At 44.3% G+C, this 24,675-nt stretch overlaps 1 protein-coding gene across 1 annotated transcript in view; it reads right to left on the bottom strand.

The window, feature by feature from the left end:
- The window catches only part of fn1a (fibronectin 1a), a 31,580-nt gene that overhangs the window by 6,139 nt on the left and 766 nt on the right, over positions 1–24,675 (bottom strand). The window contains exons 2-40 of the mRNA XM_056389171.1: positions 23,797–23,922; positions 23,524–23,658; positions 23,078–23,209; positions 22,784–22,921; positions 21,868–22,026; positions 21,187–21,384; positions 20,813–20,995; positions 20,290–20,466; positions 16,528–16,683; positions 16,062–16,190; positions 15,680–15,823; positions 11,930–12,051; positions 11,608–11,776; positions 11,067–11,252; positions 10,844–10,972; positions 10,518–10,607; positions 10,239–10,433; positions 8,190–8,468; positions 7,617–7,880; positions 7,378–7,472; positions 6,803–6,971; positions 6,570–6,656; positions 6,202–6,393; positions 5,353–5,625; positions 4,518–4,632; positions 4,297–4,373; positions 4,121–4,210; positions 3,734–4,000; positions 3,519–3,635; positions 3,097–3,261; positions 2,809–2,964; positions 2,542–2,655; positions 2,157–2,426; positions 1,821–2,032; positions 1,298–1,385; positions 902–1,087; positions 657–746; positions 270–461; positions 77–166 (exon numbers count right to left, since the gene is read on the bottom strand). Of these exons, the coding sequence (XP_056245146.1) occupies positions 77–166; positions 270–461; positions 657–746; positions 902–1,087; positions 1,298–1,385; positions 1,821–2,032; positions 2,157–2,426; positions 2,542–2,655; positions 2,809–2,964; positions 3,097–3,261; positions 3,519–3,635; positions 3,734–4,000; positions 4,121–4,210; positions 4,297–4,373; positions 4,518–4,632; positions 5,353–5,625; positions 6,202–6,393; positions 6,570–6,656; positions 6,803–6,971; positions 7,378–7,472; positions 7,617–7,880; positions 8,190–8,468; positions 10,239–10,433; positions 10,518–10,607; positions 10,844–10,972; positions 11,067–11,252; positions 11,608–11,776; positions 11,930–12,051; positions 15,680–15,823; positions 16,062–16,190; positions 16,528–16,683; positions 20,290–20,466; positions 20,813–20,995; positions 21,187–21,384; positions 21,868–22,026; positions 22,784–22,921; positions 23,078–23,209; positions 23,524–23,658; positions 23,797–23,922 (6,156 nt within the window). The remainder of the gene's footprint in view (positions 1–76; positions 167–269; positions 462–656; positions 747–901; positions 1,088–1,297; positions 1,386–1,820; positions 2,033–2,156; positions 2,427–2,541; positions 2,656–2,808; positions 2,965–3,096; positions 3,262–3,518; positions 3,636–3,733; positions 4,001–4,120; positions 4,211–4,296; positions 4,374–4,517; positions 4,633–5,352; positions 5,626–6,201; positions 6,394–6,569; positions 6,657–6,802; positions 6,972–7,377; positions 7,473–7,616; positions 7,881–8,189; positions 8,469–10,238; positions 10,434–10,517; positions 10,608–10,843; positions 10,973–11,066; positions 11,253–11,607; positions 11,777–11,929; positions 12,052–15,679; positions 15,824–16,061; positions 16,191–16,527; positions 16,684–20,289; positions 20,467–20,812; positions 20,996–21,186; positions 21,385–21,867; positions 22,027–22,783; positions 22,922–23,077; positions 23,210–23,523; positions 23,659–23,796; positions 23,923–24,675) is intronic.

Raw genomic sequence — 24,675 nt, forward strand, 5'->3', positions numbered from 1 at the left:
GAGAAGAAAAAAACCCCAGAGATCTAAAGTTCGCACACAGCATTAATGCTAACAGGTGAACGATGGGTGTACTCACGTGTTCTGGCTTTGCCCACTAGAGGTGTGCTTCTCAAGGCATTTTGGAGTGCAACAATCTTAATGACATACTCCGTTCCTGGTTTCAGACCTACGACCAAACAATACATATCAAATTTTTTAAGTCGCATTTTTAAATCACTGTATTTGCATGTATGTATCTGTGTACAGTAAATCTCATGCTCCGCACTCACCACTGATAAGGGCGTAGCTCTGGCCTGCTTGAGGTCTGGGGATGACTTCCCGAGGCAGCCCCCCGGCCTCCTCGTAGGTGACGTAATACCCAGTGACCCCTGGGCTGCGAGATGGCTCCCAGGTGAAAGAGATGCTGGTAGGGTTCAGGGAGGTGAAGCGGATATTGGTGGGCGGGATGACCACCGGTTTAGCTGGAAGAGAAGGGACAAGAGAGTAAATACTCATAACAACTCCACCAATACACTGGTTCGTATGTATATAATTTTGCCTGCGTGGCATCAGGAAAAGGCAAAAAAAAAGAAAACATTTCTAGCCACCTCTGCAAATCTGTAACAGGTCACATTCAAAGTGCTGACTGAACCTGCAGGACAGAGTTTAATGGTTACCTGTGGTTGCGGTCATTGTGAGAGGTGCACTGCGTCCATTTCCTTTCAGTGTGTAGATGTTGATCTTATAATTAGTGCCAGGCTCCAGACCTGAAGTGAAAACAGAGACAACTTCATGACGGACTGTGTGTAGAGTAATATAAAGAAACTGAGGTGATCGTTGCATTATATTATACGAAATTCTCAATGACGCTTAATAGCTACCGGTTTATAGTCTGCGCATTTACAATCTCACATCTGTGTACCTGTGATAGTGTATGAGCGTGAGTCAGGGCCGATGGTCCTTTGAATGGGTATGTAGCCTGATGCGGAGGAGGTGGGCGTGGCCTCAACCAGGAAGCCGGAGATGGTTTCTGTCTTGGAGCGCCAGGTCAGAGTGATGGAAGAGTCGTTCACATCAGAGATGCGTACGCGCCGAGGTGGGCTGATATCTTGAGGTAGATGAGGAGAGAGAAAGTAAGGGTTATGAACAAAACCAGGAGAGAAAGAGACTGAGAGAGAGTGTATATGGTTTTTATGATGGGATTTCTTTCTTTTTTCCACGGTGCAGGAACTTAATTGAACACGGTAATGCCATATCATTGTGTTCATGCATCAAAACCGTTTGTCAGAATGCCAAAGTGTACGAGTCGGAGACTCACTCTCCAAAGTGGTGACCTCTCCCTGGACGGGCCTGCTGGTCAGAGAGTTTTTCAGGGCGTAAACATGGACCTCATAGGTAGTTGCAACCTAAGGGAGATGGAGAAAAAGAAAAGAGCAAGATATCAGTCTGTCACAGAATTCCAAAGAATGGAGTTTAAGTATCCTGGCTGCCACTACCATTATAACTGCTTGTGCATGTATGAGCCTGACTGTGTATTACTTTTTGTCCGTGAGTAATGATCATTTAGTTCGCATGCCTCCACGTGTGTGTTTGTCACCGCACATCCTGAGCGTGTTAAAGCTGAGGCTGGAACTTTCCATTAGGCTATAAATGTTTTTGTAATGGCTTCCTGTGTTCTGCCCCCCAATTATTTCACTAAGGCATAAAATCAATTCATGAATACCTGAGATTCATCACAATATAATCAATCAGTGAACATGGCGCATTTTTTCTTCGTTTTTCTATTGTTGCAAGGTAATGGGGATCCAAACAAGGGACAACACTCACAGACACACACTCACCATGAGTCCAGAGACGTGTGTCAGAGTGGTGTCTGGGGCCAGGTTGATCTCTTTGGTCGGTCCACTCTTGTTCTTAGGGTTAACCACCACCCGGTAGCCGGTGAGACCTGTGAGGCCGTTCAGTCGGTTTTCCTGACCCGGCACAGCCCAGCGCATCGTGAAAGAGGTAGGGCTAACCTGGGAGAACTGGAGGTTGGTGGGGGGTGAGATGGCTGCGGGGAAGAAAAGAAAAGAAAAGATAAGAGGATTAGAGGCACACGTTCAATGTAAACCGTCAAGTAAGAATGGTTTCTGAATTTTATTTTTCAGTTTTCCTTTTCTAATTTCCTCCCATACCCGTGGCTTGTGTCCCAACCAGTGGTGTGCTGGCTGTGTCGTCATGCAGGGCGATGACCTTCACAGTGTATTCAGTGCCAGGCTGCAGACCATATATAACAGTGGACTCGGCATCACCTCGGAGAGCAGGACGCAGCTCTCTCTCCCCCTCCTCTGGACTTGAATACAAGACCCGGTAAGACGTAACAATTCCCTCAGGGCTGTCCCAGGTGATCCGCAGAGAGGTGGAGTCGATGTCTGAGAAGGTCAGATCTTTGGGACGGTCTACATCTAAAAGGTGAGGAGAGCAGAGGGAAGTGTCGGAGGAGTAAGGGGGGGATGTCAGGATATTTGTTTTTGGATTTGTGAAAGTTTGGCAAACTCTCTAGAAAGTGTAAAGCCTCACTTGTTAAAGCGTTCACCACCAGTGGGGAGCTCTCTCCATCTTGCCCAAGAGCGTACACACTCAAAACGTACTCGACTGTGGGCATTAGACCTGAGAAGGTGATCTCTGTCTGGTCTGGAAAAGAGTAGGAAAAGGATACAAAAAAAAAGGGGGTAAACAAAGACAATTAGATTTTCCTAAACTGAGAAGTCAGATACAAGATGAAAGTTTACACCTATTCAAGCTTAAAAATACTGACAAAACTACAATCTTGGTCAAAGAACATACCTGGAGCCACCACCTCAGTAAAAGATGGCCCCTGTCCATTCCTGGGGACCCCAGTCACCCTGTATCCCTTGATTGGGCCCTGGGCAGGGCTCCACCTCACTGTCACACTGTTGTCATTCACTTCCTTCACTTCCATTTCAGAGGGAGAGTTGACCCCTGCCAGAGGAGATGAGAGAAATGAGGAGGAGAAAGCTGTGAGTGGAAACTCAGGGAAGCAGGATAATCGCTAGAAAATTGGTAAAATGTGTTTTGCATCAAAGAGAATATAATGCATTTTTGTGTGTGTACCTGTTTTGTGTGTGACATAGATTGGAGTGCTGGATGCGGGGCTGTCTCCTCTACCAGTCACAGCATAGACAGTGACGGTGTAGTCGGTACCAGGCTTCAGGTTAGAGATGGTGGCAGTGGACTGAGAGCCAGGCACTGTGAACTCCTTGGGGTTACTGTGACCTCCTGGATGAAGATTGGCAGATGTGTTATATGTTAAAAGAAACCAATATTGTGTTTTAAAAATCAGTAGACTGACGAACAGATAGTGATAGGAATCTTTAATGGAACTAGTAATAATGGAAAGACTAGTAATTCCTAAAAAAACAAGAAAAAGGACTTGCCCCTCCCAAATACAAAATTTACACCATCAATGAAAGCAAACGAAAAACAGTTTCAGACAAAAAAAACCCCTTTAAATCAATATCATGAGCGTAGCTCACCTGTCTCTCCATGAGTGATCCTATAGTAGCGCACAGTGACAGGAGGGGCGTCCCAGCGCACGGTGATACTGGTTGGGGTGGAGTCTAGCACTTCCAGGTCTGTGGGAGCATCAGAGACTGGAGAAAGGGAGGGAGACAAAGAAAGCACATAAACAACATGATAATAACTTGTTGAGTAAGTGACATAAATGAAGTATTAAATTAGGATTTCATACTCGTCCTCTGTGTCCCGCTGAGTGGCTGGCTCTCCTGGGTCCCGCTCACAGCGTAGATGTTGACCAGGTAGTCTGTGTCTGGAGTGAGCGCTGTCAGGGTGAAGTGGTTCCTGGAGGGGGGCAGCCTCTCATCCTTAGCCCTCCCGCCGCTGACCATCTGGTAACGCATGCGGTATCCGGTGATTTTGCTCTGGGGAGCAAGCCAGTGGATGGTGAAGGAGTTGGTGAAGATCTCAGAGAAACGCAGACCCACTGGTGAATCCAGAGCTGATTTGTTGGGGGACAGAGAAAAGGACGAAGGTCAGGGAAAAATCTTCAACCGTGTGATTGCATTTTCTTTTCTGAAGTGTTATCCTCCTGTTGTCAAATCAGATGAGTAAGACTCACCTGTTTTCTGGGTTCCGACGAGAGGCGAGCTCTCTCTCTGCTCATAAACGCACACCACACTGACCAGATACTCTGTGTTTGGCAGCAAGTCTGCGGACAGTGGAGAAGACATGAATGTAGTTGTCTGTGTGTCATCGTGGCATTGTTGTCGATTCTTTGTTTGTACTGTAACTTACGCCTTAGCACCACGTTGTTAATCCTGCCTCCTACACTGGTTTCTGTAATATCATCTTCATCGTCAATGGGGTGATACCTGAGTAATTAAAAAAGCAACAACAAAGAGCTGATGTCATCATCTCCGGTGTATTATGCGTTTTATGTGTCTTTTTGTATTCTGGAAAAAAAATCTGCATGCATTCAAGATGCTCAAAAATGCTGAGCACGTTTCTTGTCGTACCTGATGTGGAAGTTGCTGATATCAGCATTGTTCAGGGCTTGGGGAGAGACCCAGGTGACTTCTATAGTGTCAGGCCCAACCTGGCCAAAGCCCAGATCAGTGGGGGCCGGTACAGCTGTTGAAAAGAGACAGCAGCATGATTCAAAACGTATTCAAAAGGTCATGGGAAAGTAATGAGATTTGTTTTTTGGTCAAGTAAAAAGGTGGTGGGACAATCCTATAAAAGAGTGAGGAGATAAGAAAAATGCAAATAAGAGGAGAAAATTATTCTGAAGAAAGGGGAACAAGAAAAAAAATGAAATGACTATAAGTATTCACACTACACCATCTTTAAAAAAGGGAAGAGTCTGTTTTATGTGTGTGTGTCTCAGTGTAAATCTATGTCTGAGGTTTTACGACGTCTTAAAAGTGAGAGAACAAGCAGTGTTTGCATCGGGGGGGCAAAATGAGCCTCAGTATGATAAATCCCCTCAACTAAAACCAGATGGTCCACACACACACACACACACACACACACACACACACACACACACACAGAGGATTATCAAACTGACAACACAGCATGCAGAACAATTACATCAGCAACTTAAAAGGTTTGCTTTGAAGAGCCATGTCCCAGGGTTAATGGGAACCGTATAACATTATATAGGCTCAGCACTCACAGTGTGATTTATGACTCCTGCACCGACAACACAAATCACAAACCTGAAGGACACACTTTTGACAGATTGGTGTTGTCCTATCATAACTTAAATGACTCTTCCACTAAATAATACGTGTACATTATTGTCAACAGAGGAAATCTTTTGGGTGTGAGTGGAAACATGGATCTTACAGGTCTGCTGAGTGAGTGTGGTGGGTTCACTCTCGCCATTCTCCGTCACCGTGATCACGCTAATGTCATAGTCGATACCAGGCTCCAGTCCGTAGACGGTGTATTGACCAGTGCCTGGCTGCACCGTGTCTTCAAAGATGGGCACGCTCTCGCCGGCCGCCACCACCGTGATCCTGTAGCCGGTGATGGCTGTGGTGTTGAGCGGCGACCAGCGGAGACTGATCGTGGTGTCGCTCACTTCCTCGAAGCTGAGGTCCGTCAGCTGTGGGACTTCTGGGTAGGTGGAAAGAGGATTTGGGTGGTGGGGAGAGGGTGCAGGGGAGGGGAAAGAAAAGAGAGAGGACAGCAGAAAAACCAAACAGGAGGCACGGGTGGAGGGAGAGGGAAGGAGGGTTGGAGGGAGGCGAGTGGCAGGAAGTGGAAGGCAACGGACAAAAAGACAAGACAAAGACATGTAGGAGCAGCGGTTAAGATGAGCAACGAGGACCGTCCACTTCCAGTGGGTGGAGATATTCAATATATCACACCAATGGAAGAGCTAATGCCAAGGGCTGCTTTTCCTGGTATATATTAACTAACTAGTGAGACTGTAGCTGTTATTCAATGAAGCTTCTCCATTGAAAATATTGAATATATACCCAGGAAATAAAGCAAAACAGTGCTAGCACCATTTTGCATAGCCCCTCAGCTGCTGGTGATAAGTTAGAGCAGTGATGCTAACAAAGCTATTATCCGTTGAAAGAGGCTCTTACATGTTCACATATAAACGATTACAAACTCACGCCACATAATTAGCCTCCATGCAGACCTTCCAGTTGCAAAACTTCTTGATTAACCCCTCACACTCACCTGGTGTAATGACAGTTGATATCGGGGTGCTCTCCATGTCATCCTTAACAGTAACAACGCTGATGTTGTACTCCACTCCTGGACTGAGGTTCTCCAGGGTGCAGGAGTTCTCCCCCGCCTCCACAAACTCCTCCACGCTGTTTCCCTGTTGTCCATTGGTGGGAGTGCATGTCACTCTGTAGCCAGTGATGTCTTGAGGGGGAGAAAATTAGTGATCGGCATTTAGCAGTTAGTTTGATTATTCGTAATACGTTGAGTGATGCAATCATTTGTGTCTATGCACATACACACTAGGTATGCAGGTGTGTGTGTGTGTGTGTGTGTGTGTGTGTGTGTGTGTGTTTGTGTGTGTGTGTGTGTGTGTGTACCTGGTGTACTGGCTCCATTCCACTGCACAGTGAGCTCTCCGGTGCCGGGGTTAGACTCCAGGTTCAGATCAGTAGGAGGAGACAGAGCTGGAGGGGAAGAGGAGGAGGAGGAGGAGGAGGAGGAAGAGAGGAGTCAGATTTACAAAGTGGCAGGGGAGGAACGGCACAAACAGGAGGCAATAAAAGCCCTAGACAAGAATCAAAAGGTGACAAAAAAGTTGGTTTATATTTACGTGTGATGATGCGGCGCGTGACTGGGGCTCCCTGCTCATGGCCATCTATGACTGGCTGGACGCTGTAGGTGTACTCTACTCCCGGAGTCAGACCGGAAACATAAATACTCCCTGACTCGGAGGTCACGTCTCTGGGGGCTTCCCCGCCCTGACTGGGACGTACTGTCAACTGAGGAGATAAATGAACACAGAGTCAGAGAGGCGGAAGAGAGAGACACAGGGATCGGGGGTACAGGAGGTAAGGGTCAGAGGTCAATGTTTTCCCAAGAACATGGAAGCCGGCAGAACATTCTCATCTGTGGTGTGACATATTTGGACCAATCACATTTATCCTTGAGGTCTGCAGTTCCCATGCTAGCTAACTCTAAAGGGGCCTAAACTGAACCAAGAATAATATAACTTAAGTCTTCTCTCCGCAGCAAATGGAGGGAAATAATCGTCGGACAAGGACAATCACACAATCCACTTGTTGATTTTAAGAGACAGAACAGGAAACATGGTCAGATTTATGAGTGTATAAGTGGGTGGCAGGATATAACAAAAACAAAAAAGTTCTGTATTTGCAGTGAATGTACCTTGTATCCAATGCGGGGAACTGGAGTCCAGGATATTATAATGGAGGTGTCGGTCACATCAGTGCTGAAATGAGGAGCGTTGCCCATCGGCGGGTCTACAAACACAGAGAGAGCACAGGTGTGTCCTGATCAGCGCTCGTATATTCAGAAAACCTCAAAACGCAAGCACCTTCGGAGCACACGAACAAGTGACCACGGGGCTTTGCACCCTTTTGTATACGCGTCAGACAGACACTCACTAGTGGTAAACACCGCGCTCTCTCCTACACTCAGTGTGTTGTCTTGCTCTGCGTGCAGCGTGGCGGTGTACTCAGTGTCGGGCCTCAGGTTGAGGAGGGTGTACTGAGTGAGGCGAGCAGGCAGGCGCAGCTGCTTGGGGTTAGAGCCCTCGATGGTGAGGAAGAGGCGGTAGCCGCTGACTTTGGCACGGGGGGCGTACCACAGCATCACAGCGCTGTCCTCAGTCACGTTGGTGAAATGGATATCGGTGGGAGCATCAGGCTCTAAAGGGGGGGAGAGACATCAGTAAACACGGTTAGATATGCAACAGTTTGATTCAAAATCAAATCACATATTTTACAATACAAACATTTTCCAAAGCACACCATACATTTCTAGGTTGCTTTCCAACCTCCACACAGACACTAGTTTAAATTTACTGTGGTACAAAAATCAAACTTGTGTGTGTGTGTGTGTGTGTGTGTGTGTGTGTGTGTGTGTGTGTGTGTGTGTGTGTGTGTGTGTGTGTGTGTGTGTGTGTGTGTGTGTGTGTGTGTGTGTGTGTGTGTTTACTGAACATCCGTCATACTCACTGGTAGTTTGCTCCCCAATGAGTGGTAAGCTTTCCTCTCCATTGTGAATGGCATAGACGCTGAAGCGGTACAGTATTCCAGGCTGCAGGTGTGTCACTTCAATGTAGGAGTTCTGACTGACGGGCAGGGTCATCTCCCTCTGTGGAGAGCCAGACTCGTCGACAGGGACGACGGTGACGCGGTAACCTGAGACTTCGCTGCCTGGGCCGGTCCAGGTGAGAACTATTTTTTTATCTGACACCTCAAAGAACTGCAGGTCTGTAGGAGAAGCCACTTCATCTGTGGACAGGAAAAACAAACATAGCATTAAACGTTTTGTTCTTTACTGACAATTTACATCGGCAGAACACATAATATTTAAAGAACGTTGCTGTGTTGTGTGTATGGGTAGTCATATTCCATGTGTATTAATGCCTTTCCCTTTCTCTGGCTCAAGCAAACATCTGAGTGTGCATCTGGGTAGATTTATTTTAGCTCTGAGTTAGTCTAAATCCCAACTGTTGACTGACGGCTGGTCTCTTGTCGAATAGCTGGAATAACTCTCTCGCAGCTGTTAGAAATAAAGTTGGTGACTGCGTGGAGAAACATGTCATTTATGAGGGAAGGTCCCGTAACTCACCACAACACAAAATGAAAGGCTAGATATGGGCATAATATTTAGATACTGTAGGGACCAGCCTAAATTCAAATCTATCACAGCGTTTATCCCGTACTATGTGGCAGAAGTTGATGCCTCTTATCACCTTAAGCAGACAATAAAATGGAGAACTCATTGGGTCATATTTGAATTATTATCTGCTAAAAAAGGCATGGTATGTGGAAATTCAATTTAATTCCATGACCTCATAGCTGTGCATGATTTGAAATAACTCTCTGATGCTTCACTCAATGCATTTGTTTGGTTGTTGCTTGTCATCAAAGCATACACTGGCTTATATACACATAATCATATCAGGTGTATGACAACATTTCTTTAAAGAAAGTGCCAAATCATTACACAGCTGACAGACTAGATGGCTGAACACACAAACATTTTAATAGTATCCAGCAGCAGAGAGGAAAGGCAGAAAGATAGGTCAAAATGATTAAGTGGAGATGTCTGAAACAATTAGCCTTTTGTCCAAACCAGATACACTTAAGTGCAAATGCAAAGTTCAAAGTAACTCAACCACAACACTATACTTTGATCTGTTTTATCCATTGTTTTCATATGGGCAGAGACCTGACGCCGAAACTTGCGACGGTGCTTCGTCAGGCGTCATACGATGGTCTAACTTTACACCTCACTGCTGCCGACCTATAAAAGCTCATCCAAGCAGATGCAACTGATCTGGAAGATTGAAGCTTCTCTCAGTCTAACAGTTTATAAATAAAGTGTTATGCAGCTCAGACAGCTTGTATGTAGAGAGGAGCCTTAGTCCATTTGTCATAGTACACATCTGCACATAATGGGAGGATTCATTTATCTGTCCAGAGATGGCAGCACAAACTCTTCACTAAGTTATGTTAGACTCTACAAACAAGAGCACACACACACACACACACACACACACTTTTCCAGCATCTGCTCGACCGACCCAACAGCGTGTTCGACCTGGCAGACTGAGAAGTTTTACATAACTCCAGTTCAGCAGAAGAAGAGCGCCACAGCTGTGAACTCAATGACTTCACTTTCCATTGGAAAACTCTTATGTCGAAGTTTCAGTAGAAGTGAAATCACTAAATAGGCCACAGGACGACTTGCAGGTTGACTTTGGAAGGTGCGCCTATGATGAGAGTAATAAGTAAAATACAGCAGAACAGGGTGGGATTTTATGGATCACCAAATTGGCCGATTTTTTTTGGTCACTGCAAACCAACCTCCTGGTGCACCAGAGAAACAAGCACCAGGTTTCCCATAGTCCCATATCAATCCCTCCACCTACAACTAAAGTACCAGCAATTCCCTCCTGATGTGTTTTGGTAAATATTAGTCAATACCACTTACACCTTTTTGTAGGTATAAAGACATGGAAGCAAATACGGAGCTACATATAGTCAGTCATTTACCTGGCAGTGGCTCTCCAGTGGTGTTCACCTGTACAAAGATAGGCTCACTCTCCAGGCTGTCCTCCACGGCGTAGATACTGATGTTGTACAGTTTCCCAGGTAGAAGGTCACTCAGGGTCACAGACGTTGCTGTGTCAGGGAGGGTCAGCTCCGTGCTTTCACCTTCCAACGACGGCGTGTAGACGACACGGTAGCCTGCGCGGAGGAAGAGAGCTTCCGATTAGCTACAGTAAGGCAACAGACTTTGGCTGTGGCCGACAAGTTGCTGTCACAACATACCAGTGATAGGAGCCAGTGGTTTGTCCCAGGTGATTACAATAGAAGTTTCTCCCACCTCCTCCACTTCATGCTCGGCGGGAGCATCAGGTGCTGCGGAACAAACGAGGTGTCAGTATTAGAAGGAAAATTGTAACCATCTGCTTTATTTTTACTGGAGCGCTCGATTCGTCCCTGGCACATGTTGATTACACTGCTGACAGATGCAAAACTATATTTCAGTCTAGCAGCAGTAGCATTTTTGTGCCTTAGGTGATTAAGGGAAAAAATATCAGAGAAGAAAGATGGGAAAATGAAGTAAGAGAACGTGTGTGTATGTGTCTACTCACCAGTGGTTTGCGAAGTAGTAAGAATGAGGTTATCCTCGCCACCATTTGTGACCTCATAGACGTTGACGGTGTACTTCCTCCCAGGCAGAAGATCATTAATGTTCACTGAGGTAGCTGTATGGGGAAGGTCTGAGGGGAAACAAATATATATTGTATCAACACATTGGTTTTCATTCATGAGCAGATAAATAAAGGCAAATTGCATTCATGTATCATTAGTTACCTAGCACAATGGGTTGTCCAGTGCTCTGCCCATGCTCACTGAGCTCATACTCTACTCTGAAACCAGAGACTGTGTCGGAGGCGGAAACCCAGGAGATGACGAAGCTGCTGGAGGTAATTTCAGTCACCGACTCTGAGATGTCAACCACAGGCGGAGGCTGGGTGGTCTCGCCTTGTGATGTAGCCACTACAGGAGAAGCACAGATGGAAAATAAGAGAGTTGGCTACTCGCTGCCTGTGAGATCAGCACTGGCAACACCGGCCAGGACACTCTGGCGAAAGAGCTTTTAAATCTCAATGGGGATTTCCTGGTTAAGTAAAGTTAGAATCTAGGGAACCAAAGAGAACAAAAAAGAAAGGCTAGAAAAGACTTTTATGATGTTAGAAGCACTTTCCCACACCCTTGTCTTCAATATCATCCTCCATATTTTGCAAACCAGCGACAGTGGATAGGATTAGACAAACACGTGTGACATGCAGAAAGATAACCTTCACACCAAGTGGCGTTGCACATCAGCCAACACTGAGATGTCTCAACTCACGTGATCCATAATTGGTGGTGAAGTCAAAGCGCGTGACCTCTCGGCGTCCATAGCGCAGAATGCTGATCAGCTGACCCTCGTAGGTGATGCCCGGCTTCAGACCAGAGATGGTGTAAGAGTTAAGATGGCCGGGGATCAGCACCTCCCTCCATGGGTTGTGAGTGTTTTTCTGTAAAATGGGATGCAGGATGTTAGAACGGGAGATGTGAGGGGGCTCAGTAAGTAGAACCAGAAGTCAGATTTTAGATACTTCCAAATCAGGTCCAAGGGGGAGATGGGCAAGAAGAGAAGTAATGTGTTTGTTAACCGTGAAAACACTCACCACTCTCCATTTGAGGACGTACTGGGTGATGTGAGCAGATTGTGGGGCATTCCACTGAATGGGGTGGGAGTTGGGCTGGTTTCCAGATTCTGTTATGATCACCTGGACAGGACGGTGACCACCTGGGGGAGAGAGATAACACAGACAGATGGGTAAGCAGACCAGTTTCACTCTTCAGTAAAGACATGATCATGGTGTGATATTAAGAAAGAATGATGCATCATCATCAGTTATCTTAATTAAAAAATAACTGTGATGAGCACAAAAATCTAATATTATGACAAATTTAAAAAATCCTGTACTTTTGCATAACCTGACTTAACAGTGAGTGAGTATCAGTGAATGTGCAGCAGTATTTTCCTGAGCAGAACAGAGAAAGAGTTTGGAGAAAATAGCACGCCCATGTGAGATTCCAGCACAGATTTCAACAGCTCTACTTTCTCTACTCTTGAACCTTCTCCACTTCACCATGTTTCTAACCTTCCCTGTTCTCTTGGAAGTATTATTTTAGTGGTCACTTTACAAATAGTATGAAGGAATATAGTAGACTAATTACAGTAAAAATTAAATAATTAGAAAAGAAAATAAGTTATCTTCAATAAAAAAGCCCCAGCCCTTTAAATGCTCTTAATTCCCTGTCCTTTAATGTCATATCTCTAACCTCTGGTAGGATTCCTCTGCTTTGGATAGAACTGAAGTACATTATTATCAGAACAGTTTATCAGTCTCATCATAAACAAACTTAGTTTCATTACTGGAATCTGAAAGGCAGTAGGAAAAAAACTGTAATTTACACTACAGAATGATCTATTGTCAAATAAACCCTGACATGCCATGGAATATACTTGTATGGCCTCATGTCATACACATGGATAAGTTTGATAAAGCACTTGCAGAAGGATCGTGCAAAAGAACAGGACAAAGTTAGAACGGACAACCACCTAACAAGTATGGCGAAACGAGAATTAATGAAAGTAATGAATACGTTTCTTAAAACAACACAGCAAAGCTGATAACAGAAAATCATGGAATTTATCTTGCCGGATGAACTCTTTTCGCTCCTTGAAACGCAGGTTTTGATGCTCAATTAAACTCCTTACGGCCTCGCTACAGGCTGCCAAACAGCTGTCTTCAACAGTTGGCCATGTCTGTTAGGATTTCTTGGAAAACATTGCAATGATGAGTTTTTGTAGCTGACAAGAGCTCGAACATGTTGATGTATCATACTGCATCTGACAGCACACTGGATGGACCGGGGGTTCAGAAGGTGGCTGGGTCCAGGCAAAAGTGTAATAATTTACCAGACAATGCACGAAGGATGCAAGTTGAATAAGCATCTCAGCAAGGTTAGTAGACTCTATTGGTAATCTCTGCACGGGTTTCGGAGGTGAAAAAAGCGAATCATATCATCTTTAATGCAAACAGAAGTCATGTGGCGAGCAGAATCCTGACATAAGCTGTGCTGATAGAAACTGGTAGCTTCTATAAAGAACTGAGGTTTTCTGACCACTTTTCCAAATAGCAGACCTGTAATCAAAGTTACTGAGCAAGTGGCTCGGTTAACCAGAAGTTGCTAGCAGATACGCAAACCTCAAAAACAATCTGGGACCAATTACTGTCTATTACAGGACCCACAGGCCACTGGCGAGGGTAAGGGTTACACAGAATCAGATGTGGGACGCGAATGAAAACGGATGCACGCCTGCAGTGGATACATGTACACACACACACACATAACATTATATGCACTTGCACGCGTCTGTGTAACCTACAAGCGCAAACACCCCCCGCCCCACCACCACCTTTACTTTGCACACATAGACATAACATACATTCTTGACGCAAACAGAGGCACGACAAGACATGATAAGGAAGGACCACAGTAAAGGGAAGTAATACAGCGAGTCATCCTAACAATAAGAAATGCCTGAAACGATTAAATGAAACCCCAAACAAGCGGAGGGTAACACGGGAGGTAGAAAAGAAAACAATTTTTTTTTAGAAGATCTTATCAATCTGGGGCTAAATCCGAGACTTGTGAATAGCTTTAAAAAGCATTCCCTCACTTGGGTTTGCCATTTTTACCTTTTATGGTGTTTTACCCAGTAAGCCAACTGACTAGGGAGTCTGGATCTGCTCCGTGCTCCCCTTAAATCTTAGTATGCTGTATTTTGTATGCTGAGTTTCACACACACACACACACACACACACACACACACACGCACACACACACACACACACACACACACACATAGCAAGTCCACAGCTGGTTGCCATTATGGCCACTTACAGCAGAATAGCGCCCTACATTTTGTATCTCCCATCAACCTGCTCCACACAGAGCAAAAAAAAAAAAGTAACAGTTCAAATGTTCCTTTACGTAAGACTCGTCAAACTTGAGGTTCTGAGGCACCGACACCACAGCCTGGAGCTATGCTGACATATTTATGTTCGCTGTGGGATATTTTAAAATGTTTTATTGCTCAAAATAGCAAATGTAAACCACAAACACACATTATACATCCACATCACTATTTTTTTTTTTTTTAACCATGAATTAGGGAAAATGGGAAAGGGAACAACATCACATGTTGATTTACTTGCCATTAGAACACAATACAATATGAGAGACCAACTAAGGCAACAAAGAAACAGTAATAATTTAAATCTGAACAGGGGTTGTATCTAACCCTAACGAATGGAAAAGTCTATAAAGACAAAAGCCTGAAAATTTGAACAAATTGCACAGTGAGTGGTATGACGTGCTCAGTTGTGATGACAACGGAGGAGGGAGTGCTGATAAGGAAACACCACAGGCCGTGAAGGAACACAGATGCCTGCAGGAGGAAACTTAACGTCGAGATGAAACTGTGAGAAAGATCTTGTTGTTGTAGTGATGCCATCTCGCCAAGCTTGGTTTCAAGTCATTAGGAATGAGGCAATGTAACCATCATGGCCACATAATGCTGTGCAATCAAGCATGATCCTGCTCTGAGCGATACAGCTAAGGGATTCAATTTCAAGGCATTAGCTTAAATTTAAAACGATTGCTAAAATCCACAAAACTGAAAACCATTCATCAATGAGCATTAAAAAGGTAGTAGGTGTGTGTGTGTGTGTGTGTTGGGGAGAGCTACACACACACACACATACAATTCACTGTAGTGTTTTGTACAGCTGTGGCAACAGCAGCACAGGGGATGGACCACATGCTAGCAAGAACAAAGGCTCAGAGTGGGGGCTGTATTTGTAAAAGAGGAAATCACACCCCCCCTCCCCATCTCTGCCTGTTTCACATCAAAGTCAAGGGCCTCATTTTCGAGGTGACTTAAGCAAACGTTTTTCACTGCAAGAAATGAAGCACAATTTGTAAAAGTTAACTCATTTTCACCATCAGTAGTCGTGAACACGTCCTCGCTGAGGCCTAAATGTCTATTCTACAGCTACTGCGAACGTTCGGTCTGTTCCTTATCCTGTAAAAACACCAGCATTGATGTAGTCATCTGCCTGGCTTCACGCAAAGCTTCCACAGCTTACTAACACTAGAACTGAATGAATACAGTCAAACATCAGTCTGCATAACACAATATTACTAGGGACTGAAGCAGGATCAAGGGACAAAGTGACAAGACCAGCACAGGAAAAGATTCACTGCATAAGGTGAGCATGCAGGAGGAAGAAGAACAGACTCAAGATCGTGACAGACAGTGTCATTATAATTCCCACTTATATGTAAATCTAACAACTTACCAGGGTATGACTGCTGGGGCTCGCAGCTCAGCTCTCCGACGCCGTTGCCATAGCAATAGCACTTGTACATGATTCCCTGGATGAGTTTATCCCAAGACTCTCCAATCTGATAGAAAGTTCTCGTCTCGGGTTCCTGGCACTGATCTGAGGGCAGAGGCACATGAAATCAGGTAATGCAGCGGCTAGAGCTTTGCAGCCGGCACAGCTCAGTCCAATTAGCAGCCTACAGAGATGAATCTATACACCCCCCCTCATTCCATACCCTTCTATACATAAAGTAAAGTTTGAGTAGATAGAAAAACAAAGTTTAGGGATTGGGAGTTTAGTTTAGAGTTTAGTTCTGCAGCCTGTAGGATGGAAACCTGTAACATGGTAAACCCACCGATGGCATCACACTTCCAGCGGCCACGCCCCTGTCCAAAGCAAGTGCAGTTCATCATGTATCCCTCCTCATGTTGTTTGGTGAAGGTCTGGTTCACCTCGTAGGTCAGACCATCCACAATACACTGATCTGCAACGCACACAAAGACACAGACTTAGCAAGACACGAAGAGACATGATGGAGCAATGTGCTCTCGTGCATCTGCTCTTCTGAACGCTGCGTGTGTGTTTGTGTGTGTGTGTGTGTGTGTGTGTGTATGCATGCGCTGCAGGTGCAACCGAGACCCCATAAAATGCAGGTGTGCAGGCTCACTTCTGACCTTTTAGGCAGGTGAGGGATTATATCACACATGACCTTTCACCTCTTCACTCAGACAGGTCTATTATTACACCACACATGGACAGGATGAATCACTTATTCTTCTTCCGGGTATCCTACTCTGTCTCTCGCTGCCACACACACACACCTTTCAGCTGGGAGTAAGCAACGCAGCTCCATTCTCCTCGGCCATTGCCGACACAGGTACAACGCATCATGTGACCCAGAACATCGTGGCGTTTGTCCCACTGGTCTCCCACGCGGTACATCACACCTTCGGTTGCCGTACAGACCTCTTCATGGGCTAGAACACACAAAAGAAAACAAGTTACAAAAGAACAAGGCCACTGATTTAGTCTCCAAGATCTACATGTTTTTTTTGGAGTTGTGCACAAACCAATCTTCCCTATTCAAAATAATCAGGTGCACAGACATGCATCCAACACATTTGAACACCTAGCAACACGAGCAGTGCATACCGGCAGTAAAATAAAAACAGGCACATTTTAATGAATGATTGCTCTTGAGATCACTGATTCTACCCTATAATTACTGCGCAAGGCCATAGAGGACACAACCATCACAGAACACCTGTGTCCATAGGAACGAAGATTTGATTAAAAGTGAGAAACAGCTGTTGTGTGTATGAATGACTGTGTGTGTTCACCATATGTTCTCTAGTAATTATAAGAGTGAGTGGTTTTTATCAGGAAATCATAGAAAGTTTGCAAAAGGTAGGTGAGACAAGCAGAAACCTGCCTGTGTGTTAGTGTTAGTGTGTGTGTGATGGAAAGAACATGCGGAAAATACAATAATAACAATGACAATGATAATGACGATTTTGCGGAAGCAGAACTTACAATGAAGTCCTTGAGTTTAAAATGTATAGAAAATGAAATGACTCATTTGCAGATTTAAAGACTGACTCAGTCGTGTTGCAGTGGAGCAGGTAGAGCAGCAGACAAAACTGATATGCATGCATGCCCATGAACATCTCTGCTTAACTCTCCATAAAGGGAAGGGAGGTGGAGAAGGAGATAGATAGCAGATCTGCCTTGGAGCCCAGCCAGAGATTTTCTATGCCAAGAAGAATTTGGAGCAGAGCCAGACATCTGGCTCCTGGAAGTACAGATCCTCTGGACTCGGTTTGGTGGCTGTGCACCAAAGGCTGTAGCTGGGGCACAAATACAGCGGCTGGGGATGTTTAGGACAGTCAAGCTCCATGGCAGCGCTTTCAGACATGCAGTGGCTATCGGGGGGGCAATCTGAAATGTTCATTGTGGTCATGTGTTAAAATGTTTTTCACAGTAAATTTTCTCTGAATGAATTGCTGTGCAGTGTTTCCATTATGTCAAATATGGCTTGTGTTCAATGGTCTTTACCACTTGTGATTAAGCTATTGGAGGCTACTGCAGTTGTCTATAGCTGAGGAACATTCTGATGCCTTTCACAATTTGAAGATTTTCCATGCCCAGATGCCAGAATGATTTCAGACCTTGCTCTAATCTGTTGCAGTTAAGAAGGGTTATCTAGGATCTGAATGTATTTGGCGTAAAAACAACCTCGTTTTAAGAACCTACAATCAATCGACAGTCATTTCTTCAGAACCAATCAATTCTTTCTGAGGGTCATTTAACCACTAGTTTAATAGCTCTGAAAGTGGCCATTTAAAACTTAACTGGCTATTTGGACACTGCAGCTAACAGCTGTGGGAGCCAAAGCAATAACCCCCCAGGCAAAGCAGTTTTATAACTACCTGATAGTGTGTTAGGAGACGCTGTTGCTAACACGTAGGGCTGAACTTTACAAAAGGTTTTACTTGGTGCAAAAAAAAAAAAAATGCCTCACTCCTGGTGTTGAAGAGAGATTCTGATGTACAACTAATTGTGGTTTTTGAGTGGCTCTAATCGTGTAAACGGTGCAGTTTGCATAATGTAGCCTTGATGTTGGCTCACAGCTGGAGACCATTGCCCTATCATCCCAAGAGCACATGGCGGAGACTAGATTTAAAATTCACCATTAACATCTCAACTACCATGTTTGCTTTGACAGTCCGCGTGGAGTCATTAATGTCAATATCAAAGACCCCCTGCCGCGCTGACTGCTGGCCTCAGTCTACCACAGACAACCTGCTCTGACACTGGCTGGCTACAGGGCGTGAATGCTCTTTTTGCCCTCATTAAATCTCAACTAGGTGTTTTTAACGACAGGGTGTTGGCTCAAAGGTGCATCCCAGGACTGAAGTAGACACGTAAAAGGATTCTGAAGAAAAGGACTGCTTAGAAAATGAGCAAAAAGCTTAGTTTTAGTATAAAAAGGCACAAAGATTACTATTCTATATAAGTTGTCTACATGTCCTTGTGTATACTTTTGGACACACCAGGATTTCCTACCTTCGGAGCAGGAGCAAAATATCTGAGCATCTTCAAAGGATTGCCTATCTGTCTTGCCACAATGCAAAAAAAATAAATAAAAAAAATCTTCAAAAGATAAGTTCTTATGAGATAAAATAAATCCATTTTTACCCCTAGAATTCAAAGATAAGAGAATCTCAGATAAGTCCTGTAGATATTTCCACTTTGCACCATCCACATTCCACCGCCCGCTGCCAAACAGACTACTCTATCTTCCGTCTGTCTTCTTTTAAGTCCATCCAAGTCCACTTTGATGTAGACAGATATATTTTTGTTTTAAATTAGAGCTACCCTTCCTTCCTACATAATATATCCCCTATTTGTGGATATTGTTTCATAATGTCACAACATCAAACTGTGCTGAGATTGTGTTCACACCATCCATCCAGTAACTAAACTGAAGTGATGACTGGAAAAACCTCAGCGGTCCTCTAGATTTATGTCTTCAGACCTTTTAGAGCTCGGATCCCCCCCCGGCTGAAGACATTCACATCAGTGACTCACCCTTGTTGTGAAGACTCGGCTGTGTTTGTGTAAAGTGGCCTTTGCATCTGCTCTACACCACTATAATTACGTGGTTTATAAATGAGACTGTCCGGCTTATTTAGACATCAAGTCCTGTAGATTTTCATAGTTTGTGCTCTTTTTACAGCATGTCGGTATCATCATTACCATTTCATTACTGCTTCACAGACGTTAGTGCAGTGTCAATGACCCCCTAGTGTTTCACTGGCTTCAGCCTCTTTTGTTACACAAGGAGACCTAATTAACACCTACACAACACAGCAACACATTTCTTAGAAGACGACGGTGGATTGTGAATTTGTTATGTGAATTTGGCTTTGCTAAACATAACGGTGTAACAATGGTAAATGAGATTGTGTCTGTGCCATCAGTTCTGACTCCTTCTTGACATCACTCTGATAACCGCTTTTATGCAAATGAAATAAAATCACCCATCAAATCTTTTCTTTGTTGAAGGAAACAAAGCATACAAAGGCCTTGTTTACTCTGTGATTCAGACGGGGCGGAGATACAGTTTCCTTAAGACTGGGAGAGACATTGTAATTAGCTGAGCTAATCATGTTAGTAACCCCGTATGGATAGCAAAGTGTTGAGCTAATCTGCAATTGGCCAGTTTGCCAGGCTTGTGAGATCATATCCACACTAATGCAGATACATTTAAAAAAACATGTTTTCCTAATATTTTGACCGTCTATCTTCTCTTTTTTTTTTTTAAACCGAGGAAAATGTACTGCTTTGTGAGCACTAAAGTGAACTGATCCTAACATATGTCTCTTGTTGTAGTGTGCATTTAAAAATGAAACGTGATTGTTATATGATCTCAGGAGTGTTATTGTCCAGAAACTTTGCAGGCTAGAAATTTTGAAATTGATGTGCCTAAAAAAACATTAAAAATTAATTTAATTCATTTAAATAGTGTGGTCTACAATTGCGTCCATCCCTCTCTCCATCACCCACGCACACACACTTACCAGCCATGGGGCAGAACCCAAAGCGGTGTTCTGTATCATAGTCTGTTGTGGTGCCACACCACTTCATGCCATCTCTGCGTCCGTCTGCAGTGCAGTCGGTGTAGTTTCTGCCATTGTAGAGGTAGGGGAACTGGCACAGAGCGCCGTTAGAGTTACCGCCTCGGGTTGCCACAAGCACTGTTGAAAGGAAAACACAAACTCGTTATCACTTTGACTTACCAATATGTAAACCCCATTACAACTCGTTTTTGTGGTCTGTGTACAAACAAGATGAGTTTATACCAAGCACAATCACAAACCTCAGATATGATGCAGCTGCTTGTTGAGGCACTGCTTCAACTACTAATTTAGCTCACACACTGAAATATATATTAGTTATATACTTTGCTGAGTAAATTTTTAAATAGCTGCCATTAATTAACTGACATTACAGCTGCTAGTACTCGATTGTTCATCCCCCGTCAGCAAACAAATTTCACTTCAAAATCGTAAACACCTAATAATATTCAACATGTCTGCTCACCATTCTTCTCTGTACAGAAGGAATACTTCTGGTCCGTCTCAAAGTCGGAGGAGGTGGAGCACCACAGCTGTCCGTCATTGCGTCCATCAGAGGTACAGGAGTGGTAGGTCTTCCCCTTGTAGACAAATGGGAACACACACGGCTGACCTCCTGAGTTGCCACCGTACACCGGAGCCGGTCCGTCTAAATGAAGACAGGAAAACACACGCAAAACACATCAATATCACTATTCATATAAACAACATGCGGGTATGACCAGGAGTTCCTCATTTCAAACAGCTGCATTCACCCGTTGAGTATGTATGTTTATTGTTAGTTCATGGGTAACTTGTTGCGTCTCAGCGAATTCGTGAAGGTGAAAGAACATCTCTTACCCCACTGTTCACAGCTGACTCCATTACCGAGACAGGTACAGATCATCTGCTTGGTTCCCTGGGTCTTAATCCAGCGCTGGCCAATGAAGTACGACAGTCCTGTATCTGTGCGACAGGGTCCCTCCTGGGGAACCTCAGGCACGGCGGCGGGCTGGTAGACAGCAGGCTGGATGTTAGTGATCACACGAGAGCCAGTGCCTAAAATGAAATATGGGACTCAAGTCAGATGTAGTTCAAACAAAAACTGCAATACAGCTCTAATCAAAACTTGAACTGAAAACACATTAGAATTAGCAATTAAGACAGGCTGGTAAAAGTAAACTAAAACCACAGATCAATGAGTTCTACTGTATAACACACGCAATAAAATGCAGAGTCTCAACTACCATATGTTTCTGTCTCACACCCTGTAATCACTTCAAGCCTCTTTGAGCACATTTTTCCCCTCTAACTTTCCTATGTTTCATTCCTCCCTCCTCATTCCCCTGTTCCATTTCCGTGTCTCTCTTTCATGAGGTCATGATCACGAGGTACAAGACACGTCTTTCTCACTTCAGCGCTCAGACACTTGGCACTTCTTATCGCTCCCTCCTCAGAGCATCTGTCTCTGGTGTTCGTTCTTCTCTCCACACAGAGTGCGAGAAAACAAAAAACAGAGACGAGGATGTTATCAGTTCTCACCCAGGCCAGTGGTGTGAAGTGAGGCATGCCGCTCACACTTCCACTCCCCTCGGCCGTTTCCTGTGCACAGACACTGGAGCAGGTGGCCACGCGCATCTGTCTTGGTCCAGGTATCTCCAATACGGTAGGAGGACAGAGTATCCTGATCGTTACAGCGATCTAGGAAAGGAGAGAACGACTGGGATTAATTATAAAGACATACAGATGTAGACAGCACTGTGGCTTTTTTTTTTTTTTTTTTTGCTAGAGGCCTTCAGAGGAATGAGAAAATCAGCAGTGGTCCTGTGGGGAAGGATTCCTCCTGGCCACCAGCTGTTTCCATGTTTGCGCTTTAGTGACTTTGTTGATAACTGTGTTGAACACATGCATGATGACACTTTATTGATGACCTCCACTAAAAAGCCTCCGGGGCCACCCTGAAGTCTTGCATGCGACAACAAGCCAACAGGGAATAACATTCCTTATCATCTGTTACATCAGTCAAAACCATTGAGGATGCAAGTAATGGTTCTAATGAGAAAAACAACTGGTAAACATTTCCTGCAGAGCTTGTTGAAATCCTTCGATCTACTCTTTTTAGTCTTGCCAGTAAGGCTAGAAAGTTTATCTGTGAGATATTTCATGGGGATTAAGCTGTACATGAGTATGGACGCATGAGACCTGTTCAAAAACAGCAGCATTTCACCCAGTTGTCTCTGTTGTTGTTGACAAGTAGGATAACATTTGTGTATAGAACAGAAATCTTTAATACAATTGAATGAAAGCAATCTGCTATTGTGAACGACGGATAAGATTAATGAAGAAGAGGGATATATATATATATATATATATACATACATATGTATGTATGTATGTATGTATGTATGTATAGGCAGGTAATAATTTGATACCAGGAAAGAGAGAAAGGATTTCTTACTTCTGGAGGTACATGTGATGCGTCCACTTCCCTCTCCCAAACAGGTGCAGTCCACCACCATCCAGCCCTGGTACGGCTTCTCCCACGTCTCCCCGACAACATAGGATGTTCCTGCCGTGTTGTCGTAGCAACGCTCAGCTGCAGAAAACAAACACACACTCTCATCAACTAATTTATCAATAATAATAATCCATCATTCAAAATTTCAGTCACACTAGCAAGAAAATCAGCCAGTAATCCACTAGTTACGTCAGTACAGTCGTCTGTCTGTCAGCGACCGTCTGAATGACTCACCGACAGGTTTGCAGGTCCACTCTCCCTTGCCGTTTCCCAGACAGACACACTCCAACATGTAGCCTCCTGTTTCGTGGGGTCTCTTCCAGGTGTCACCTATCTTATATGATGCCCCACCCTCATGACAGCGATCTGGGTAGGGAGAAAAAAAGATAATTTCAGAGAGAGAGAGAGAAAGAGAAATAGATGACTACTTGATGATGTGTGTGTTTTCACAGTTATAAACCAAAGGAAAAGAAACACACACTCAGACATTTCTCCCATTATCTAACCACCCGGCTAACTGCAAACAGCTGCATGGCACCAGTTGTTAATCAACTGTAGAGAATACGGAGATTAACCAGTTTACTGGCATCAGTCTGGCAGACCGGGATATATACATGAAACACATGAGCTGGGGTTGTGTGGTCTGGGGTTAGAACAGTTAATGGCAGAAACACACTTACTGGCAATGGTGCAGCTGATCTTGCCCCTCCCAGATCCGATACAGGTACAGTCCCAGATCATGCCATCCTTGGGTCTCTCATAGGTTTCTCCCACAGTGTAGTACTGCTGGTTGATTTTATCGTAGCACCGCTCCTCTGTTACAGACAGAAAGCAAATGGAAAAGGTCTGTGCTGCATGTGTTTTTTGCTAAAGGAAGAGGGGGAACTGAAGGCAAACTGATGTCCGGGAAATGACGCAAAAGTCACGTGGAAAAACATCAGAAACAAACTCACCTTCGGGTTTGCTTTTACACTTAATGCCAGCCACTCCATGGCAGGTACAGATCAGAGTGCTGCCCAAATACGGCCGCTCCCACTGCTCATTGAGGACATAGTTTTTGCCATTCTCCACACAACCATCTGACAGGAGAGAGGGAGATAAGAGGAAACTGATGAGACTTTAGCATGAGCTCGATTCTAGCAGCAGGAGGTTACATTAAAAACAAGCACCCCCTGCCTTTGCTCTTACTCCAAAACAGTCACAGTGCAGGGAAAATGTGAGAGGGAGAAAAAAAAAACAAAAAAAAAACACACTCCACCCACACACACCCACCCACACCCACAAACTCTGTACCTGCTTACCATGTCCTTTTTTCAAAATGGAAAGACAAACGCAGCCTCTGGAAACTGCTCTGGCAGTAACCATCACTTCAAAACACACTGGTCAGTATTATGGGTTGCAAGACAAAGACAAATGTAAACCAAAGTAAGCAAACCCTAAATTGGAATACGCATTTTATTGTAGGACAAGACTTCACCCATGTCTGTGAAAGTGACTGTGGATGTGTTAACTTGACTTCAAAGGGCCTCCAGGCTGGGTAATAAATCAGCTGCACAGACTGGAGAATAATATCCAAATTTACTCTCTCTCCCCCACCAGGCTTGTTCTTTGTTCACATCTCATGACTTCACATGCCACACACATCTCTTCTGCAACTTTTCTTTCCAAGTGGAAAGCTAGAAGTTTTTATTTCTTTTTTTTTTTTTCCTCTCTCAATCTTTGATCTTCCTTCCCACAAGGATGAAGTTAAAGGAGATCAGAGAAGTTGTTGGGGATTAACAACTGATTTTATTTTTTTGGGCATTTATTAACCCAATGGCACATAAATTATT

Source organism: Seriola aureovittata, chromosome 11 (assembly GCF_021018895.1).
Source record: "Seriola aureovittata isolate HTS-2021-v1 ecotype China chromosome 11, ASM2101889v1, whole genome shotgun sequence".
Classification (NCBI taxonomy): Eukaryota; Metazoa; Chordata; class Actinopteri; order Carangiformes; family Carangidae; genus Seriola; species Seriola aureovittata.